The sequence below is a fragment of the Rhinoraja longicauda genome, chromosome 1 (genome assembly GCF_053455715.1).
Source record: "Rhinoraja longicauda isolate Sanriku21f chromosome 1, sRhiLon1.1, whole genome shotgun sequence".
In the NCBI taxonomy this organism is placed as follows: Eukaryota; Metazoa; Chordata; class Chondrichthyes; order Rajiformes; family Arhynchobatidae; genus Rhinoraja; species Rhinoraja longicauda.
Window position 1 is genome coordinate 123,788,749 of NC_135953.1, and position 17,392 is coordinate 123,806,140.

The window sequence follows — 17,392 nt, forward strand, 5'->3', positions numbered from 1 at the left end:
GCAACCAATGGCCAGAAAATAGGCATTTGATCCAAACCTGGAAATTTTCCACTAAGCAGGTTAAGTTAACATTGCCCACATTATTAAATGCAAAAATAATTTGGGATTCTCTGCTGCTGTCAAGGGAATTTGGTCAATCGTCAGAGCCATTAAATCTGTTGCCATCACAATTTGCTTATATGGAGAGGGTCCATTTAAGGGCTAGAGCACTTGTTGGTCCAGATGTACATACCTTCAAAGTCGGCAGAAATGCAGCAGGTGAAAGAGTGAGTGCGGGGATTAGCTGAGCAATTAAATTAGCAAATTGGTAAGTTAGTTAATTAGTCAATTAATCAATTTAACAGCTAATATAAGCAAGGCTTGATCTAGGAGAATGGCCTGTTGGGGAGTGGCCTTGTTGAAAGAAGTGCCTTGTGAGAAAAGTGTGAGTCTTTGGTAAAAGTTGGAGAGGGTGAGATGTTGGAAGGAAATGACAGGTAAGCTGAGTCAGTGTGATGTTTGCAGGATGTGGGAGGTCAGGGACACCGCTGGTGCCTCTGGCTGGTACAAATGTGGAAAGTGTGTTCAGGTTCAGCTCCTGAAGGACCATGTTGGAGAACTGGGGAGGCAACTGGGTGACCTCGGGATCATCTGAGAAAATGAGACGTTCCTGGACAAGACCTACAGTGAGATTGTTACACCAAAGGCACCAGAAGAGAGAAGGTGGGTGATGTTGAGGAAGGGAAGGAAGCTTGGAGTACAAGAGACCCTGGGGGTTGTACTTTTTGAAAACATGTTCACCCTCTTGGAAGCTGTCAGGACAGAAGACACTGCCAGTCCGAGCGGCGGACAAGTCTGCGAGGCAAAACATGGCGCTGAAGCAATGCCGAAGAGACCCACGTCAGGCAGAGCCATGGTAGTAGAGGACTCCATCGTGAGAGGTACGGACAGGGGTTTCTGCGGCAACAAGCGGGATTCAAGGCTGGTGTGTTGCCTCCCTGGTGCCAGGATCCAGGACGTCACAGACCGAGTGCAGAGCATCCTCAAGGGTGAAGGTGAGCAGCCGGAAGTGGTAGTGCATGTTGGCACAAACGACGTTGGGAAGAAGAGGAAAGATATTCTGCAGCGTGACTTTGGAGAGCTCGGAAGAAGGCTGAAAAGCAGGACCTCCAGGGCGGTTATCTCCAGTTTACTTCCAGTTCCTCGTGCTGGTGAGAGCAGGAACAGGGAGATAGGGGATCTGAATGTGTGGCTGAGGAGCAGGTGCAGGGGGGCAGGGATTTAGATTCTGAGACCCTGGGATCTGTTTTGGGGTAAGGGTGAATTGTACAAAAGGGATGGGTTGCACCTCAACAGGTGTGGGATCAGCGTTCTGGCAGGCAGGTTTGCCTCTGCTACACGGGTGGTTTTAAACGAAATAGTGGGTGGGGTGTCAAATGGGATAGACAAGGATGGAGTTAAAGGGAAAGAGAGTATAGGAAAAGTTAAGAAAGACATCAGAATTAATGGGACAGAAAGCTCACGAAGGGATAGGAGAGTATGGCCAAGTGTAATAGGGATCGATGTGAAAGGTGAGATGAGTAATAGATTAAAAGTATTATATCTGAATGTGCAAAGTTTAAGAAGTAAAGTGAATGAGCTTGAGGCTCATTTAGAGATTGGTAGATATGACATTGTGGGGATTACAGAGATGTTGTGGCTGCAGGAGGATTAATAATAATAATATATTCCTTTATTTGTCCCACACTGGGGAAATTTGCAGTGTTACAACAGCAAAGTGGATAACAAGAGACATTAATTATAAATAAAAATAAGATAAGGATAATTGTTGTAATTTACTGTGTTTTTCCTTTACTGTTTCTGTTGACTGGTCTGTTGACTGGTCTACTGGGAGTAGCGCTGGTTGTGCAGTCTCACAGCAGCGGGCAGGAAGGATCTTGGATATCTCTCCTTCACACACTTGGGGTGAATGAGTCTGTCACTGAAGGAGCTACTCAGTGCAGTGACAGTGTCCTGCATCTGGTGGGAGTTGTTGTCCAGCAGCGATGTTATCTTTGCCATCATTCCTCCTCTCTCCCACTGCCTGTACTGAGTCGAGGGGGCAACCCAGGACAGAGCTGGCCTTCCTGATCAGCTTGTCAAGCCTCTTCCCCTCCGCTGCTGAGATGCTGCTGCTTCAGCAGACCACTCCATAGAAAATGGCTGATGCCACCACTGTTGTAGAAAGTCCTTAGGAGTGCCCCCTGCACTCCAAAGGACCCGAGTCTCCTCAGCAGGTAAAGTCTGCTCTGGCCCTTTTTGTACAGTGCATTGATATTTTCGGTCCAGTCAAGTTTATTGTTAAGGTAAACACCCAGGTACTTATAAGGGTCCACCCTCCCGATGTCCATTCCCTGGATGTTCACCGGTGTCGGGGAGACTTGGCTGCGCCTGCGGAAATCTACCACCATCTCCCTGGTTTTCCCTGCGTTGATCTGGAGGCGGTTCCGCTGGCACCAGTCCACAAACTCCTTGATCAGTTCTCTGTACGCCCTGTCATCGTCGCCTGTGATGAGGCCGACGATGGCAGAGTCGTCAGAGAACTTCTGTAGTTCCCATTGAGACTGGAAACTGAATTTTCAGGGTTACATGTCTTATAGAAAGGACAGACAGGTGGGCAGAGGAGGTGGGGTATCTCTGTTGGTGAGGGATGAAATTCAGTTCCTTGCGAGGGGTTACATAGGGACTGATGATGCAGAGTCACTGTGGATAGAGTTGAGAAATTGTAAAGGTAAGAAGACACTAATGGGAGTTATCTACAGGCCCCCAAACAGTAGCCTGGAGAAAGGGTGTAAGTTGCAGCAGGAGTTAAAACTGGCATTTAACAAAGGTAATGCCACTGTGGTTATGGGGATTTCAATATGCAGGAAGACTAGGAAAATCAGGTTCTTTTTGGATCCAAAGAAAGGGAGTTTGTAGAGTGCCTCCAAGATGGATTCTTAGAGCAGCTTGTACTGGAGCCTACCAGAGAGAAGGCAATTCTGGATTTAGTGTTGTCTAATGAAACAGATTTAATAAGGGAACTCTAGGTAAAGGAACCACTTGGAGGTAGTGACCATAATATGATCAGTTTTAATCTGCAATTTGAGAGGGTGAGAGGAAGAAGGTTAAATCAGAAGTGTCAGTGTGGCAGCTGAACAAAGGGGACTATGAAGGCATGAGAGAGGAGCTGGCCAAGATGGACTGGAAAAGGATCCCAGCGGGAACGATGGTGGAACACCAATGGCAGGAATTTCTGGGCATAATCCAGAAGGTGCACGATCATTTCATTCCAAAGAGGAAGAAAGATTCTAAGGAGAGTAAGAGGCAACCATGGCTAACAAGGAAAATTAGGGATGGAATAAAACTAAAAGGAAAGATGTATAACATCGCAAAGAGTAGCGGGAATTCAGAGGATTGGGCAACTTTCAAAGGACGACAGAAGGTAACAAAAAGGGTGAAAAGATGAAGTACGAGGGGAAGCTGGCCAAGAATATAAAGAAGGACAGTAAAAGCTTCTTTAGGTATGTTAAGAGAAAAAGATTAGTAAAGACAAATATGGGTCCCTTGAAGGCAGAAATGGGTGAAATTATTATGGGTAACAAGGAAATGGCAGAAGAGTTGAACAGGTTCTTCGGATCTGTCTTCACTAAGGAAGACACAAACAATCTCCCAGATGTACTAGAGGACGGAGGATCTAGGGAGACACAGGTATTGAAAGAAATTTGCAATGGGCGAGAAATAGTACTGGGTGGACTGAAGGGACTGAAGGCTGATAAATCCCCATCAAGGAGATGACTCAAGAAATCGTGGACATATTGGTGATCATTTTCCGATGTTCAATAGATTCAGGATCAGTTCCTGTGGTTTGGAGGATAGCTAATGTTATTCCACTTTTCAAGAAAGGAGCGAGAGAGAAAATGGAATTATAGACCAGCTAGCCTGACATCGGTGGTGGGGAAAATGGTGGAGTCAATTATTAAAGAGGTAATAACGGTGCATTTGGATAGCAGTAAAAGGATTGGTCCAAGCCAGCATGGATTTATGAAATGGAAATCCTGCTTGACTAATCTTCTGGGATTTTTTGAGGATGTGTCAAGTAAAATGGATGAAGGAGAGCCAGTGCATGTAGTGTTATTAGACTTTCAGAAAGCCTTTGATAAGATCCCACACGGGAGAATGGTGAGCAAAATTAGAGCCCATAGTATTGGGGGTGGGATATTGACATGGATAGAGAATTGGTTGGCAGACAGGAAGCAAAGAGGTCCTTTTCAGAATGGCAGGCAGTGGCGAGTGGCGTGCTGCAAGGCTTGGTCATGGGGCTGCAACTATTTACAATATATATGAATGGATGATGGATTTAGAAGTAACACTAGCAAGTTTGCAGATGACACAAAGCTGGGTGGCAGTGTGAACTGTGAAGAGGATGTTAGGGGGTTGCAGGGTGACTTGGACCGGTTGAGTGAGTTGGCAGATGCAGTATAATGTAGACAAATGTGAGGTTATCCATTTTGGCGTAAAAAAACCAGGAGGCAGATTATTATCTCCATGGTGTCAGATTAGGTAAAGGGGAAGTGCAACAAGACCTTGGTGTCCTTGTACACCAGTCACTGACAGTAAGCGTGCAGGTACAGCAGGCAGTGAAGAAAGCTAATGGCATGTTGGCCTTCATAACGAGAGTATTTGAATATAGGAGCAAAGAGGTCCTTCTGCAGTTGGATAGGGCCTTGGTGAGACCACATCTGGAGTATTGTGTGCAGTTTTGGTCTCCTAATTTGAGGAAGGACATCCTTGCTATTGGGACAGAGGAGCGTAGGTTCACGAGGTTAATCCTGGGATGGCGGGTCTGTCGTGTGAGGAAAGATTGGAAAGACTGGGCTTGTATTCACTGGAGTTTAGAAGGATGAGAGGGGATCTTATGACGTTTAAAATTGTAAAAGGACTAGACAAGCTAGATGCAAGAAAAATGTTCCCAATGTTGGGGGAGTCCAGAACCAGGAGCCACAGTCTAAGAATAAAGGGGAGGCCATTTAAAACTGAGGTGAGAAGAAACCTTTTCACCCAGAGAGTTGTGAATTTGTGGAATTCTCTGCCACAGAAGGCAGTGAAGGTCAATTCACCGGATGAATTTTAAAGAGTTAGATAGACTTCAGGGGCTAGTGGAGTCAAAGGATATGGGGAGAAGACAGGCACGGGTTACTGATTGTGGATGATCAGCCATGAGCATAATGAATATTGGTGCTGGCTCGAAGGGCCACATGGTCTCCTCCTGCACCTATTTTCTATGTTTCTATGTTGCTATGCATGGCAGCTGTGTGAAATTCAAGATGAATCCATTGGGAGTTTCGCAGCTTTCTTTATATTAAGGGGTTGCCAGATAAACATGTGCTTGTGGTGTTGACATAGGATTGTGATCCCAATGTGCTGAGATGAATTGACACAGATGCAAAGCATGATTTTGATTCTATAAAAGTGCAGTTTTTGAGTTTCGAGACGATGTACACTCCATGAAAATATTCTTTAAACAGCATTAGTCTACATCATGATTTCTGGCTTACTGCCTCCAGGGATTTTTATATCAAGGTTACCAGAAATCGAGATCAAAATGCTGTGCTAACTTCAGAATTCCAAAGCTTAAAAGTGTGCTTTACAAGAGGGCATTATGGTTTGATATTGTTACACCAACTCTTACCGAATGTGCAATAAATGGCCATCAACATTTGTAAGGAGGAAGTAAACACATGTATCTTTCAATTGAGTATTAACTTTTGTAGATCTTCTGATGGAATAAATATTTTGAGTGGAGCAGTACTTGGGATCCACACTTCCCACAAAATTGCATTTTAGTTGAGATTGGGTTGCAATTCAGACTGATATTTTCCTGGTCGGGACTTGCAAGGAAAAGTATTAACTTCTCTTTGAAGGTCAGCAACAATCTTTTGTCAGTTGTTGTCTGCCCTCTGCTTCCTTCCATGGAGTGAATTTGCGATCCATTCAGCTATTTCCCCTTCGATTCCAAGCCATCTCACCTTCCAGAGCAACCTGCCATGTGGAACCTTGTTGAATGCCTTACTGAAATCCATGTACACAACATCTACAGCTCTGCCTTCATCGACCTTTTTGGTCACATATTCAAAAAAAAAAATCAGATTTGTGAGACACGACCTCCCACGTACAAAACCATGTTGACTCTCCCCAGTCTGCCCTTGCCCATCCAAATGCCTGTGTGACCTATCCCTCAGAATACTGTCTGGTAACTTTCTAACTACAGATGTTAAGCTCACCGGCTTATAGTTCCCAGCATTTTCCCTGCAGCCCTTCTTGAAAAGAGGCACAACATTTGCCACCCTCCAGTCTTCCAGCAACTTTCCTGTATTTAAGGATGACTCGTAAATTTCCCGTAATTTCCTCCAGTTTCCCGCAATGTCCTTGGATATATCTGATCAGGCCCTGGAGATTTGTTTCCCTTCAAACACAACAGTACCTTCAGTACTTCTTCGATGGTAACACTGACTGTTCTTAAGGCACTTCCATTGACAGCCCCAAATTCCACTGTCCTGACTTAGACAATAGACAATAGACGCAGGAGTAGGCCATTCAGCCCTTCGAGCCAGCACCGCCATTCAATGCGATCATGGCTGATCACTCTCAATCAGTACCCCGTTTCTGCCTTCTCCCCATACCCCCTCACTCCGCTATCCTTAAGAGCTCTATCCAGCTCTCTCTTGAAAGCATCCAACGAACTGGCCTCCACTGCCTTCTGAGGCAGAGAATTCCACACCTTCACCACTCTCTGACTGAAAAAGTTCTTCCTCATCTCCGTTCTAAATGGCCTACCCCTTATTCTTAAACTGTGGCCCCTTGTTCTGGACTCCCCCAACATTGGGAACATGTTTCCTGCCTCTAATGTGTCCAATCCCCTAATTATCTTATATGTTTCAATAAGATCCCCCCTCATCCTTCTAAATTCCAGTGTATACAAGCCCAATCGCTCCAGCCTTTCAACATACGACAGTCCCGCCATTCCGGGAATTAACCTAGTGAACCTACGCTGCACGCCCTCCATAGCAAGAATATCCTTCCTCAAATTTAGAGACCAAAACTGCACACAGTACTCCAGGTGCGGTCTCACCAGGGCCCGGTACAACTGTAGAAGGACCTCTTTGCTCCTATACTCGACTCCTCTTGTTACGAAGGCCAACATTCCATTGGTTTTCTTCACTGCCTGCTGTACCTGCATGCTTCCTTTCAATGACTGATGCACTAGGACACCCAGATCTTGTTGTACGTCCCCTTTTCCTAACTTGACACCATTCAGATAATAATCTGCCTTTCTATTCTTACTTCCAAAGTGAATAACCTCACACTTATCTACATTAAACTGCATCTGCCATGTATCCGCCCACTCACACAACCTGTCCAAGTCACCCTGCAGCCTTATTGCATCTTCCTCACAATTCACACTACCCCCCAGCTTAGTATCATCTGCAAATTTGCTAATGGTACTTTTAATCTCTTCGTCTAAGTCATTAATGTATATCGTAAATAGCTGGGGTCCCAGCACCGAACCTTGCGGTACCCCACTGGTCACTGCCTCCCATTCCGAAAGGGACCCATTTATCCCCACTCTTTGCTTTCTGTCTGTCAACCAGTTTTCTATCCATGTCAGTACCCTACCCCCAATACCATGTGCCCTAATTTTGCCCACTAATCTCCTATGTGGGACCTTGTCGAAGGCTTTCTGAAAGTCGAGGTACACCACATCCACTGACTCTCCCCTGTCAATTTTCCAAGTTACATCCTCAAAAAATTCCAGTAGATTTGTCGAGCATGATTTCCCCTTCGTAAATCCATGCTGACTCGGAATGATCCCGTTACTGCTATCCAAATGCTCAGCAATTTCGTCTTTTATAATTGACTCCAGCATCTTCCCCACCACTGATGTCAGACTAACTGGTCTATAATTACCCGTTTTCTCTCTCCCTCCTTTCTTAAAAAGTGGGATAACATTTGCTATCCTCCAATCCACAGGAACTGATCCTGAATCTATAGAACATTGAAAAATGATCTCCAATGCTTCCACTATTTCTAGAGCCACCTCCTTAAGTACCCTGGGATGCAGACCATCAGGCCCTGGGGATTTATCAGCCTTCAGTCCCATCAGTCTACCCAAAACCATTTCCTGCCTAATGTGGATTTCCTTCAGTTCCTCCATCACCCTAGGTTCTCCGGCCCCTAGAACATTTGGGAGATTGTGTGTATCTTCCTCAGTGAAGACAGATCCAAAGTAACGGTTTAACTCGTCTGCCATTTCTTTGTTCCCCATAATAAATTCCCCTGTTTCTGTCTTCAAGGGACCCACATTTGCCTTGACTATTTTTTTTCTCTTCACGTACCTAAAAAAACTTTTGCTATCCTCCTTTATATTATTGGCTAGTTTACCCTCGTACCTCATCTTTTCTCCCCGTATTGCCTTTTTAGTTAACCTTTGTTGCTCTTTAAAAGAGTCCCAATCCTCTGTCTTCCCACTCTTCTTTGCTATGTTATACTTCCTCTCCTTAATTTTTATGCTGTCCCTGACTTCCCTTGTCAGCCACAGGTGTCTCTTACTCCCCTTAGAGTCTTTCCGCCTCTTTGGAATAAATTAATCCTGCAACCTCTGCATTATTCCCAGGAATACCTGCCATTGCTGTTCTACCGTCTTCCCTGCTAGGGCCTCCTTCCAGTCAATTTTGGCCAGCGCCCGCCTCATGCCTCTGTAATCCCCTTTGCTATACTGTAATACCGACACTTCCGATTTTCCCTTCTGCCTTTCCATTTGCAGACTTGGATGAAGGGATTAAAAGTACCATTAGCAAATTTGCAGATGATACAAAGCTGGGTGGCAGTGTGAACTGTGAGGAAGATGCTATGAGGTTGCAGGGTGACTTGAACAGGTTGTGTGAGTAGGCGGATGCATGGCAGATGCAGTTTAATGTGGATAAGCGTGAGGTTATCCACTTTGGTGGTAAGAATAGGAAGGTAGATTATTATCTGAACGGTGTCAAGTTAGGAAAAGGGGACGTACAACAAGATCTGGGTGTCCTAGTGCATCAGTCATTGAAAGGAAGCATGCAGGTACAGCAGGCAGTGAAGAACGCCAATGGAATGTTGGCCTTCATAACAAGAGGAGTTGAGTATAGGAGCAAAGAGGTCCTTCTGCAGTTGTACAGGGCCCTAGTGAGACCGCACCTGGAGTACTGTGTGCAGTTTTGGTCTCCAAATTTGAGGAAGGATATTCTTGCTATTGAGAGTGTGCAGCGTAGGTTTACTAGGTTAATTCCCGGAATGGCGGGACTGTCATATGTTGAAAGACTGGAGCGACTAGGCTTGTATACACTGGAATTTAGAAGGATGAGAGGGGATCTTATCGAAACGTATAAGATTATTAAGGGGTTGGACACGTTGGAGGCAGGAAACATGTTCCCAATGTTGGGGGAGTCCAGAACCAGGGGGCACAGTTTAGGAATAAGGCGTAGGCCGTTTAGAACGGAGATGAGGAAAAACTTTTTCAGTCAGAGTTGTGAATCTGTGGAATTCTCTGCCTCAGAAGGCTGTGGAGGTCAATTCTCTGAATGCATTCAAGAGAGAGCTAGATAGAGCTCTTAAGGATAGCGGAGTCAGTGGGTATGGGGAGAAGGCAGGAACGGGGTACTGATTGAGAATGAACAGCCATGATCACATTGAATGGTGGTGCTGGCTCAAAGGGCCGAATGGCCTCCTCCTGCACCTATTGTCTATTGTCTATTGTCCTACTCTCTTTCTCCTTGGTAAATACAGAGGAGAAATACTCACTGAAGACCTTGCCCATCTCCTGTGGCTTGTACAGAGATGACTACTTTGATTCCTGAGAGGTCCTACTCTCTCGCTAGTTACCCTTTTCCCCCTTATGTAGTTATAAAATCTTTTAGGATTGTCCTTAATGCTATCCACCAAAGCTACAGTCTCTCCTGGCCCATTTTTGCCCTTATGATCTCCTTTTTCAGTTTACTCCTTAGTTCCCGAAACTCCTCCAGGAATGCACTTGATCCCAGCTGCCTATACCTGTTCCATGCATCCTTCTTGTTTTTGACCAACGCCTCAATTTTTCTAGTCGGCTAAGCTTCCTTGTGTTTGCATGCTTTGCCCTTCACTCTAACGGGGACGTACATATCCTGAGCTATCATCAGCACACTTTTTAAAAACGTCCCACTTATAGACCATAGACAATAGTTGCAGGAGTAGGCCATTCGGCCCTTCAAGCCAGCACCGCCATTCAATGTGATCATGGCTGATCATTCACAATCAGTACCCCGTTCCTGCCTTCTCCCCATACCCCCTGACTGCACTATCTTTACGAGCTCTATCTAACTCTCTCTTGAAAGCATCCAGAGAATTGGCCTCTACTGCCTTCTGAGGCAGAGAATTCCACAGATTTACAACTCTCTGAGAGAAAAAGGTTTTTCCTCGTCATTCTAAATGGCCTACCCCTGATTCTTAAACTGTGGCCCCTGGTTCTGGACTCCCCCAACATTGGGAACATGTTTCCTGCCTCGAGCGTGTCCAATCCTTTAATAATCTTAAGTTTCAATAAGGTCCCCTCTCATCCCTATAAATTCCAGTGCATACAAGCCCAGTTGCTCCAGTCTTTCAACGTACGACAGTCCCGCCATGCCGGGAATTAACTTAGTGAACCTACGCTGCACTCCCTCAATAGCAAAAATGGCCTCACATTTGGAGACCAAAACTGCACAGAGTACTCCACGTGTGGTCTCACTCGGGCCCTGTACACTGCAGAAGGACCTCTTTGCTTCTATACTCAACTCATCTTGTCATGAAGGCCAACATGCCATTAGCTTTCGTCAATGCCTGCTGAACCTGCATGCTTACTTTCAGTGACTGATGAACAAGGACACCCAGATCTCTTTGTACTTCACCTTTTCCTAACTACACCATTCAGATAAGAATCTGCCTTCCTGTTCTCACCACCAAAGTCGATAACCTCACATTTATCGACATTAAACTGCCTCTGCCATGCATCTGCCCACTCACACAACCTGTCTGTCACCCTGCATCCTCATAGCATCCTCCTCACAGTTCACACTGCCCCCCAGCTTTGTGTCATCTGCAAATTTGCTAATGTTACTTTTAATCCCTTCATCTGTCATTAATGTATATTGTAAATAGCTGCGGTCCCAGCATCGAGCCGTGCGGTACCCGACTTGGTCGATGTTCCTTTCCCCTCAAATATCCTGCTCCAGTCAACTTGTGCGAGACCTTCTCTTATACCCTCAAAGTTGGCCTAAGCCCAGTTGAGCATTTTAACATGTGGACCCTATCCATAACTGTCTGAAACCTAATCGAACTGTGGTCACCAGTTCCATAAGGCTCCTCCAGAAACACTTCATTAAAACTCTCCTGAACACTTTTTGAGGAATTGCTCCCCATTTAAACCATTCACCCTATGATTTTCCCAGTCTATAATTGGGAAAGTTAAAATCCCCTACTACACCAACCTTATTTAACCTGCAGCTGTCTGCAATCTCCCAGCACATTTGTTCTAATTCCCGTTGACTATTCAAGGGATTTTAGTTTAGTTTAGAGATACAGTGCGGAAACAGGCCCTTCAACCCACTGGGTCCACGCCGACCAGCAATCCCCACATATTAACGCTATCCTACACACACTCGGGACTATGTTTACATTTACCAAGCCAATTAACCTACATACCTGTACGTCTTTGAAGTGTGGGAGGAAACCGAAGATCTGAGAAAACCCACGCAGGTCACGGGGAGAGCGTACAAACTACATACAGACGGCACCCATAGTCGGGATTAAATCCGGGTCCCAACAAGATGACCATCCCTTTCTTGTTTCTCAGCTCCACCCATATAGCCTCACAAGATGAACTGTCTGTAATGTCACCTCTGATCACTGTGGTGACATCCTCCTTAACCAACAGTGCAACCCCCTCCTCTTTTTCCCTCACCCCTGTCTCTCCTGAAGCTAATGTACCCCGGAACATTGAGCTGCCAGTCCTGCGCCTCCCTTAACCAGATTTAAATCATGGCTACAACATCCTAGTTGCTTGTACCTATCCATGCCCTAAGCTCATCTGCTTTACCCGTCAGGCCCCTTACATTAAAATACGTGCAGTTTAAACCAACCCTCCTTCTTTGCTCTCTACCTTTCACCTGCCTATTCTGTCCACTAACCTTTCCCACACCACCCTCCATACCAACTTCTAGCCTCTCGCGTGCCTCTGTCCTGTACGAAATCCCACCTCCCTTGGCAATCTAGTTTAAGCTCTCTCGTGTAGCATTAACAAACCTGCCCGCTAGGATGTTGGTCCCCCTCCAGTTTAGGTGCAACCTGTCCCTTTTGTACAAGCCCCCCCTGCCTCAGAAGAGATCCCAATGATCCAGAAATCTAAATTCCTGCCCCCTGCACCAACTCCTCAGCCACACATTCATTTCCCATATCTTCCTGTTCTTACCTTCACTAACACGAGGTACTGGAAGCAATCCTGAGATCACTACCCTGCAGGTCCTGTTTTTCAGTCTTCTACCCAATTCTGTAAACTCGTGTTGCAGAACCTCCTTCTGCTTCCTACCTATAACATGCACAACAACCTCCGGCTGCTCCCCCTCACTCCTGAGCATGCCATGTAACCACTCCGAAACGTCCTGGACCCTGGCACCAGGGAGGCAACCCACTGTCCTGGAGTCTCGCCTGCTGCCGCAGAATCTCCTGTCCATACCTCTAACTATCGAGTCCCCCACCACTACAGCTCTGCCTGAGGTCGCTCTTCCTCGTTGAGCCTCAGCACCAGGGTTGGAGTCACAGCCCTGGCTGCCACTCAATCTTGTCATGAAGTCCACTCCTACTGCTCCCAAGAGGGTGTACCTGTTTTCAATAGGTGCAGCCACTGGGGGCTCCTGCACTCCATGTTTAGTTCTCCTCCTCGTTGTCACCCACCATCGCTCTTCCTGTATCCTCGGTGTGACAACCTCACTGTAGATCCTGTCCAGGAAACTCTCGTTATCCCGGATGGTCCCGAGGTCATCCAGCTGCTGCTCCAGTTCCCTAACACGTTCATTCAGGACTGCACCTGGACACAATTTCCGCAGGTGTAGTTGTCAGAAGCACCAGCAGAGTCCCTGACTTCCCACATCCTGCAGGAGAGACACTAATAACTTGCCTGCCATTACTTCAGTGGACAAAATTATGAATTTTGAGTTGTGTGAAACCTATTCCCTTCTCTGCTGCCGATAGGCTCCTGCACTGCGATATGTCACAAGTTTAAATATCAGACACGCGCAGAACTGATTCAAGTGTAGCCTCTTGAGTTGCCGAAGACTCTTGAGCCAAAGACACGCACTTCACCTCACCAAGGCCGCTCCCCTAGACCCTTAATTTCATCTAACCAAGTCAACTATCCACTCAACTAAGTAGGACATCTCAGCCAATCCACTCACTCGCTGGTCTGGTTGCTGCTCTGTGACCTTCAAGGCAATTGCCCCGGGCTGACTCTTGCGGGCTCTTTTTAAACCTCCCAAACTTTACTCACCGAGGAGAAAAACGTCCTTCAGCCAATCCACTCACTTGCTGGTCTGGCTGCTGCTCGTCATGGAAGGAAGGTGATGGTGGTAGGTTGCTTCTCGGACTGGAGGTCTGTGACGAGTGGTGTGCCTCAGAGTTCAGTGCTGGGCCCGTTATTGTTTGTCATCTACATCAATTATTTGGATGAGAACATACCGGGCAAGATTAGCAAGTTTGCTGATGATGCAAAAGTGAGTGGTTTTGCAGAGAGTGAAGATGGTTGTGAAAGATTGCAGCAGGATCTGGATTGATTGGCCAGGTGGGTGGTGGAATGATTGATGGAATTTAACACAGAGAAGTGTGAGGTGTTGCAATTTGGAACATTGAACAAGGGCAGGACCTACACAGTAAATGGTAGGCCTCTGGGTAGTGTACTCAGAGGGATCTCGGAGTACAGGTGCATGGTTCCTTGAAGGTCGAGTTGCAGGTAGGTAAGGTGGTCAAAAAGTATTTTGGCATTTTGGCCTTCTTCAGTATTGAGTATAGAAGTTTGGAGGTCATGTTGCTGTTTAAGACGTTGGTGAGACCGCATTCAGAATTTTGTATTCAGTTCTGGGCACCATGTTATAGGAAATGTATTGTCAAGCTTGAAAGGGTTTAGAAAAGATTTATGAGGATATTGCCAGGATTAGAGGGTGTGAGTTATAAGGAGAGGTTGAGAAGGCTGGGTCTTTATTCCATGGAGTGCAGGAGGAGGAGGGGGGATCTTAGAGGTGTACAAAATCATGAGAGGAATAGATCGGCTAGATGCACAGTCTCTTGCCCAGAGATGTGGAATTGAGGATCAGAGGACATAGGTTCAAGGTAAAGGGGAAAAGATTTAATAGGAATCCGAGGAGTAACCTTTTCACACAAAGGGTGGTGGGTGTATAGAACAAGCTGCTAGAGGAGGTAGTTGAGGCTGGGACTGACCCATCGTTTAAGAGGCAGTTAGACAGGTACATGGATAGGACAGGTTTGGAGCGATATGGACCAAGCGCAGGCAAGTGGGACTAGTGTAGCTGGGACATTGTTGGTCGGTGTGGGCAAGTTAGGCCCAAGGGCCTATTTCCACACTATCACTCTGTGACTTTATGATCCAACTCTCTGAGAGCCTGCAGAGTGAGAGGTCGTATAGTGAAGGTAGTTGTGACAGTGTGTAGGCATATAAAAGATGTTTTGTGGCTAATCTGCTGAGATGGACGTGGAGATCTTGAAAGGGAAGGGAACAGTCAGTGATGGACCACGTAAATGTGAGAGCAGGTGGACATTGGAAGGGAAAGTAATTTTTTTTACAACTTTTGTGTAGCTGCAATCATCAATATTTAGGAGAAATAGTTTGGAGAGTGGCCCCAAATAAGCCTGGAACATGTACTGTCCCAAGTATCTAACAAAAAGACAGGCATAGCTAGAACCTTACTACTGTCTCCTATAAGGACAATATTCATTTTTCCCTGTTTCTTTGCCTCCTTCGTATTTGTATAAATAATGAGGCATTCTGCTCTGGTGCTACTGGAATACTCACCTTCTTTCATGTGGTTTCCTCTACCAAGAGTAAGCATGACTAATGTATTATTTTACAAATCATTATTTTTCAAATCCAAAACTCACCTTTGGACATGCCCTTTTGGAGATCCCCTTTCAGCAGGAAACTTATTAAAATGAAAGCCAAAGTTCAAATCTTTCTAGGCTCGTCTTTGTACAGATGTTTATATTTATGCACATTTTTAAAGATTTGTAGGGCTTAAATTCTTTCATTTATGCCATTACTAGTTGGAGCAGACTGAAAGCCGAATTTGACTTCTGTGAACAGACTGATGTGGCCAAAATGCTTTATTTACGTGGATATAAAATATCCACATTCAGGAAGGAAGTTCAAATTCTGATGGGAGTATTGAATTACCAGTGTACCAGTGACTCTACAACATGCATTCTTTGGCCACATATAGCACATCATGTATATTTTGTGAGAGAATTTTGCCTTATTCTTTCTGGTCTTGACCCTACCTTTATCTTACTTTTAATGTGTTTCAAATAAAATCCATTTAACCTGCTTTATTTTTCTGTTTTACAGAAGAATGTGGTTCCCACACATGTATCTGCAACTCAGTCGTCAGAATGTAGTGAAGAAAGCAAAATCTCCAAAAAGCCGTCACCAAGCGTGAGTTATAGATTTCAAAAATGATAAAGGATAGTAATTTCCAAACAATTTGAAGGGGACAGAAAAGCAAATACATGGGCAATAAGTGCAGAAAACGTTGGAAAAGCTCAATAAATTCATCTCCCACGCTCCAACCAAACTGGTAGATCAGAGGTGCAGGGATAGATTTTCCCAATACTTTGTCCATCGTAATGGAAATTGTTATAATGCCACTCGATTCTTGTCCATCTGTTATCTTGAGTTTTCCACTATAAATACTGATGCTAAACACATGCTATTTCCTTGTTTCCTGTTCTTAATTCCAAGATTCCCAGTCTTGAACAATCCTCATTCTTTGTAACCATGGAAACTGTTTTGATATTACTCCCCAATTTGCTCTCGCAATCAATTTTTACCTCCGTATTTGGAGACACAAGAAATCATAGATGCTAAAATCTTGAGTAAAACACAAAGTACTGGAGTGACTGGACTGAAGTTTGAAAAAAGGATCCCAACTCAAAACATCACCAGTCCATTCTTTGCACAGATGCTGCCTGACCGGTTATTTTACTAATTTGTGTTTTACTTTTCCACCATATTACCTTCTTAGTCTCCACTGCCAGTTCCCGAAGGATTCCAACTCTTATGGTTTACCACTGGCTTTTGCCACTTTGTAGGATCTGCTTTTGACTTGTTTGTTTCCTTGATCTCCGTCATCTTTCTCATGTGTGCCTTTTTCTGATTGGGAAGAAGATCTGATAAATATCTGCCACTGTTCATTTATTGACCTTTCCATTTACCTATTTTCCTAGTCAACTCCAGACAGCACATCCTTCATATGCTTGTAATTGGACTTATTTAAGATGAAGGCAATAGTTTCAATGATGACTGGCCTTCAAATGGATGATTCTACCATACAGAAAATAAGGTCTCTTATTAGCCCTATCGCATTAATCAAAAATAGAATGTTCCCAGGTAGGTTTTATAATGTACCAGATCAAGTGGACCCGTTGGGCCCATTCCTCGTAGAGGGGGAAGGGGAGAGAGTGTGACTGAGTGAGCCCTGGACCCAAAGCCTCTCCTATATTGGTGTACTACCCTCAAACGCCCCCCCCCCCACTCAATCCCCCTTATCCCCCCTCCTCCCCCCACTGATCCACTCCATCCCCCCTACCCCACCCTCGCTCCCCCAGCCCTGCATCCACCTCCATTCCCCCCACACCACCCCTATTCCCCACTCCTCTCCCCTCACCCCCACTCCCCCCACCTCCCTCCTCTTCCCCCACCCCTACTCTCCCTGGCCGCACCCCTACTCTCCCTGGCCGCACCCCTACTCTCCCTGGCCGCACCCCTACTCTCCCTGGCCGCACCCCTACTCTCCCTGGCCGCACCCCTACTCTCCCTGGCCGCACCCCTACTCTCCCTGGCCGCACCCCTACTCTCCCTGGCCGCACCCCTACTCTCCCTGGCCGCACCCCTACTCTCCCTGGCCGCACCCCTACTCTCCCTGGCCGCACCCCACTCTCCCTGGCCGCACCCCACTCTCCCTGGCCGCACCCCACTCTCCCTGGCCGCACCCCACTCTCCCTGGCCGCACCCCACTCTCCCTGGCCGCACCCCACTCTCCCTGGCCGCACCCCACTCTCCCTGGCCGCA

At 46.0% G+C, this 17,392-nt stretch overlaps 1 protein-coding gene across 1 annotated transcript in view; it reads left to right on the forward strand.

Annotated features, from left to right (window-relative positions):
• The window catches only part of LOC144600570 (uncharacterized), a 129,110-nt gene that overhangs the window by 79,718 nt on the left and 32,000 nt on the right, over positions 1 to 17,392 (forward strand). Inside the window, exon 4 of the mRNA XM_078412316.1 lies at positions 15,671 to 15,757. Within this exon, the coding sequence (XP_078268442.1) occupies positions 15,671 to 15,757 (87 nt within the window). The remainder of the gene's footprint in view (positions 1 to 15,670; positions 15,758 to 17,392) is intronic.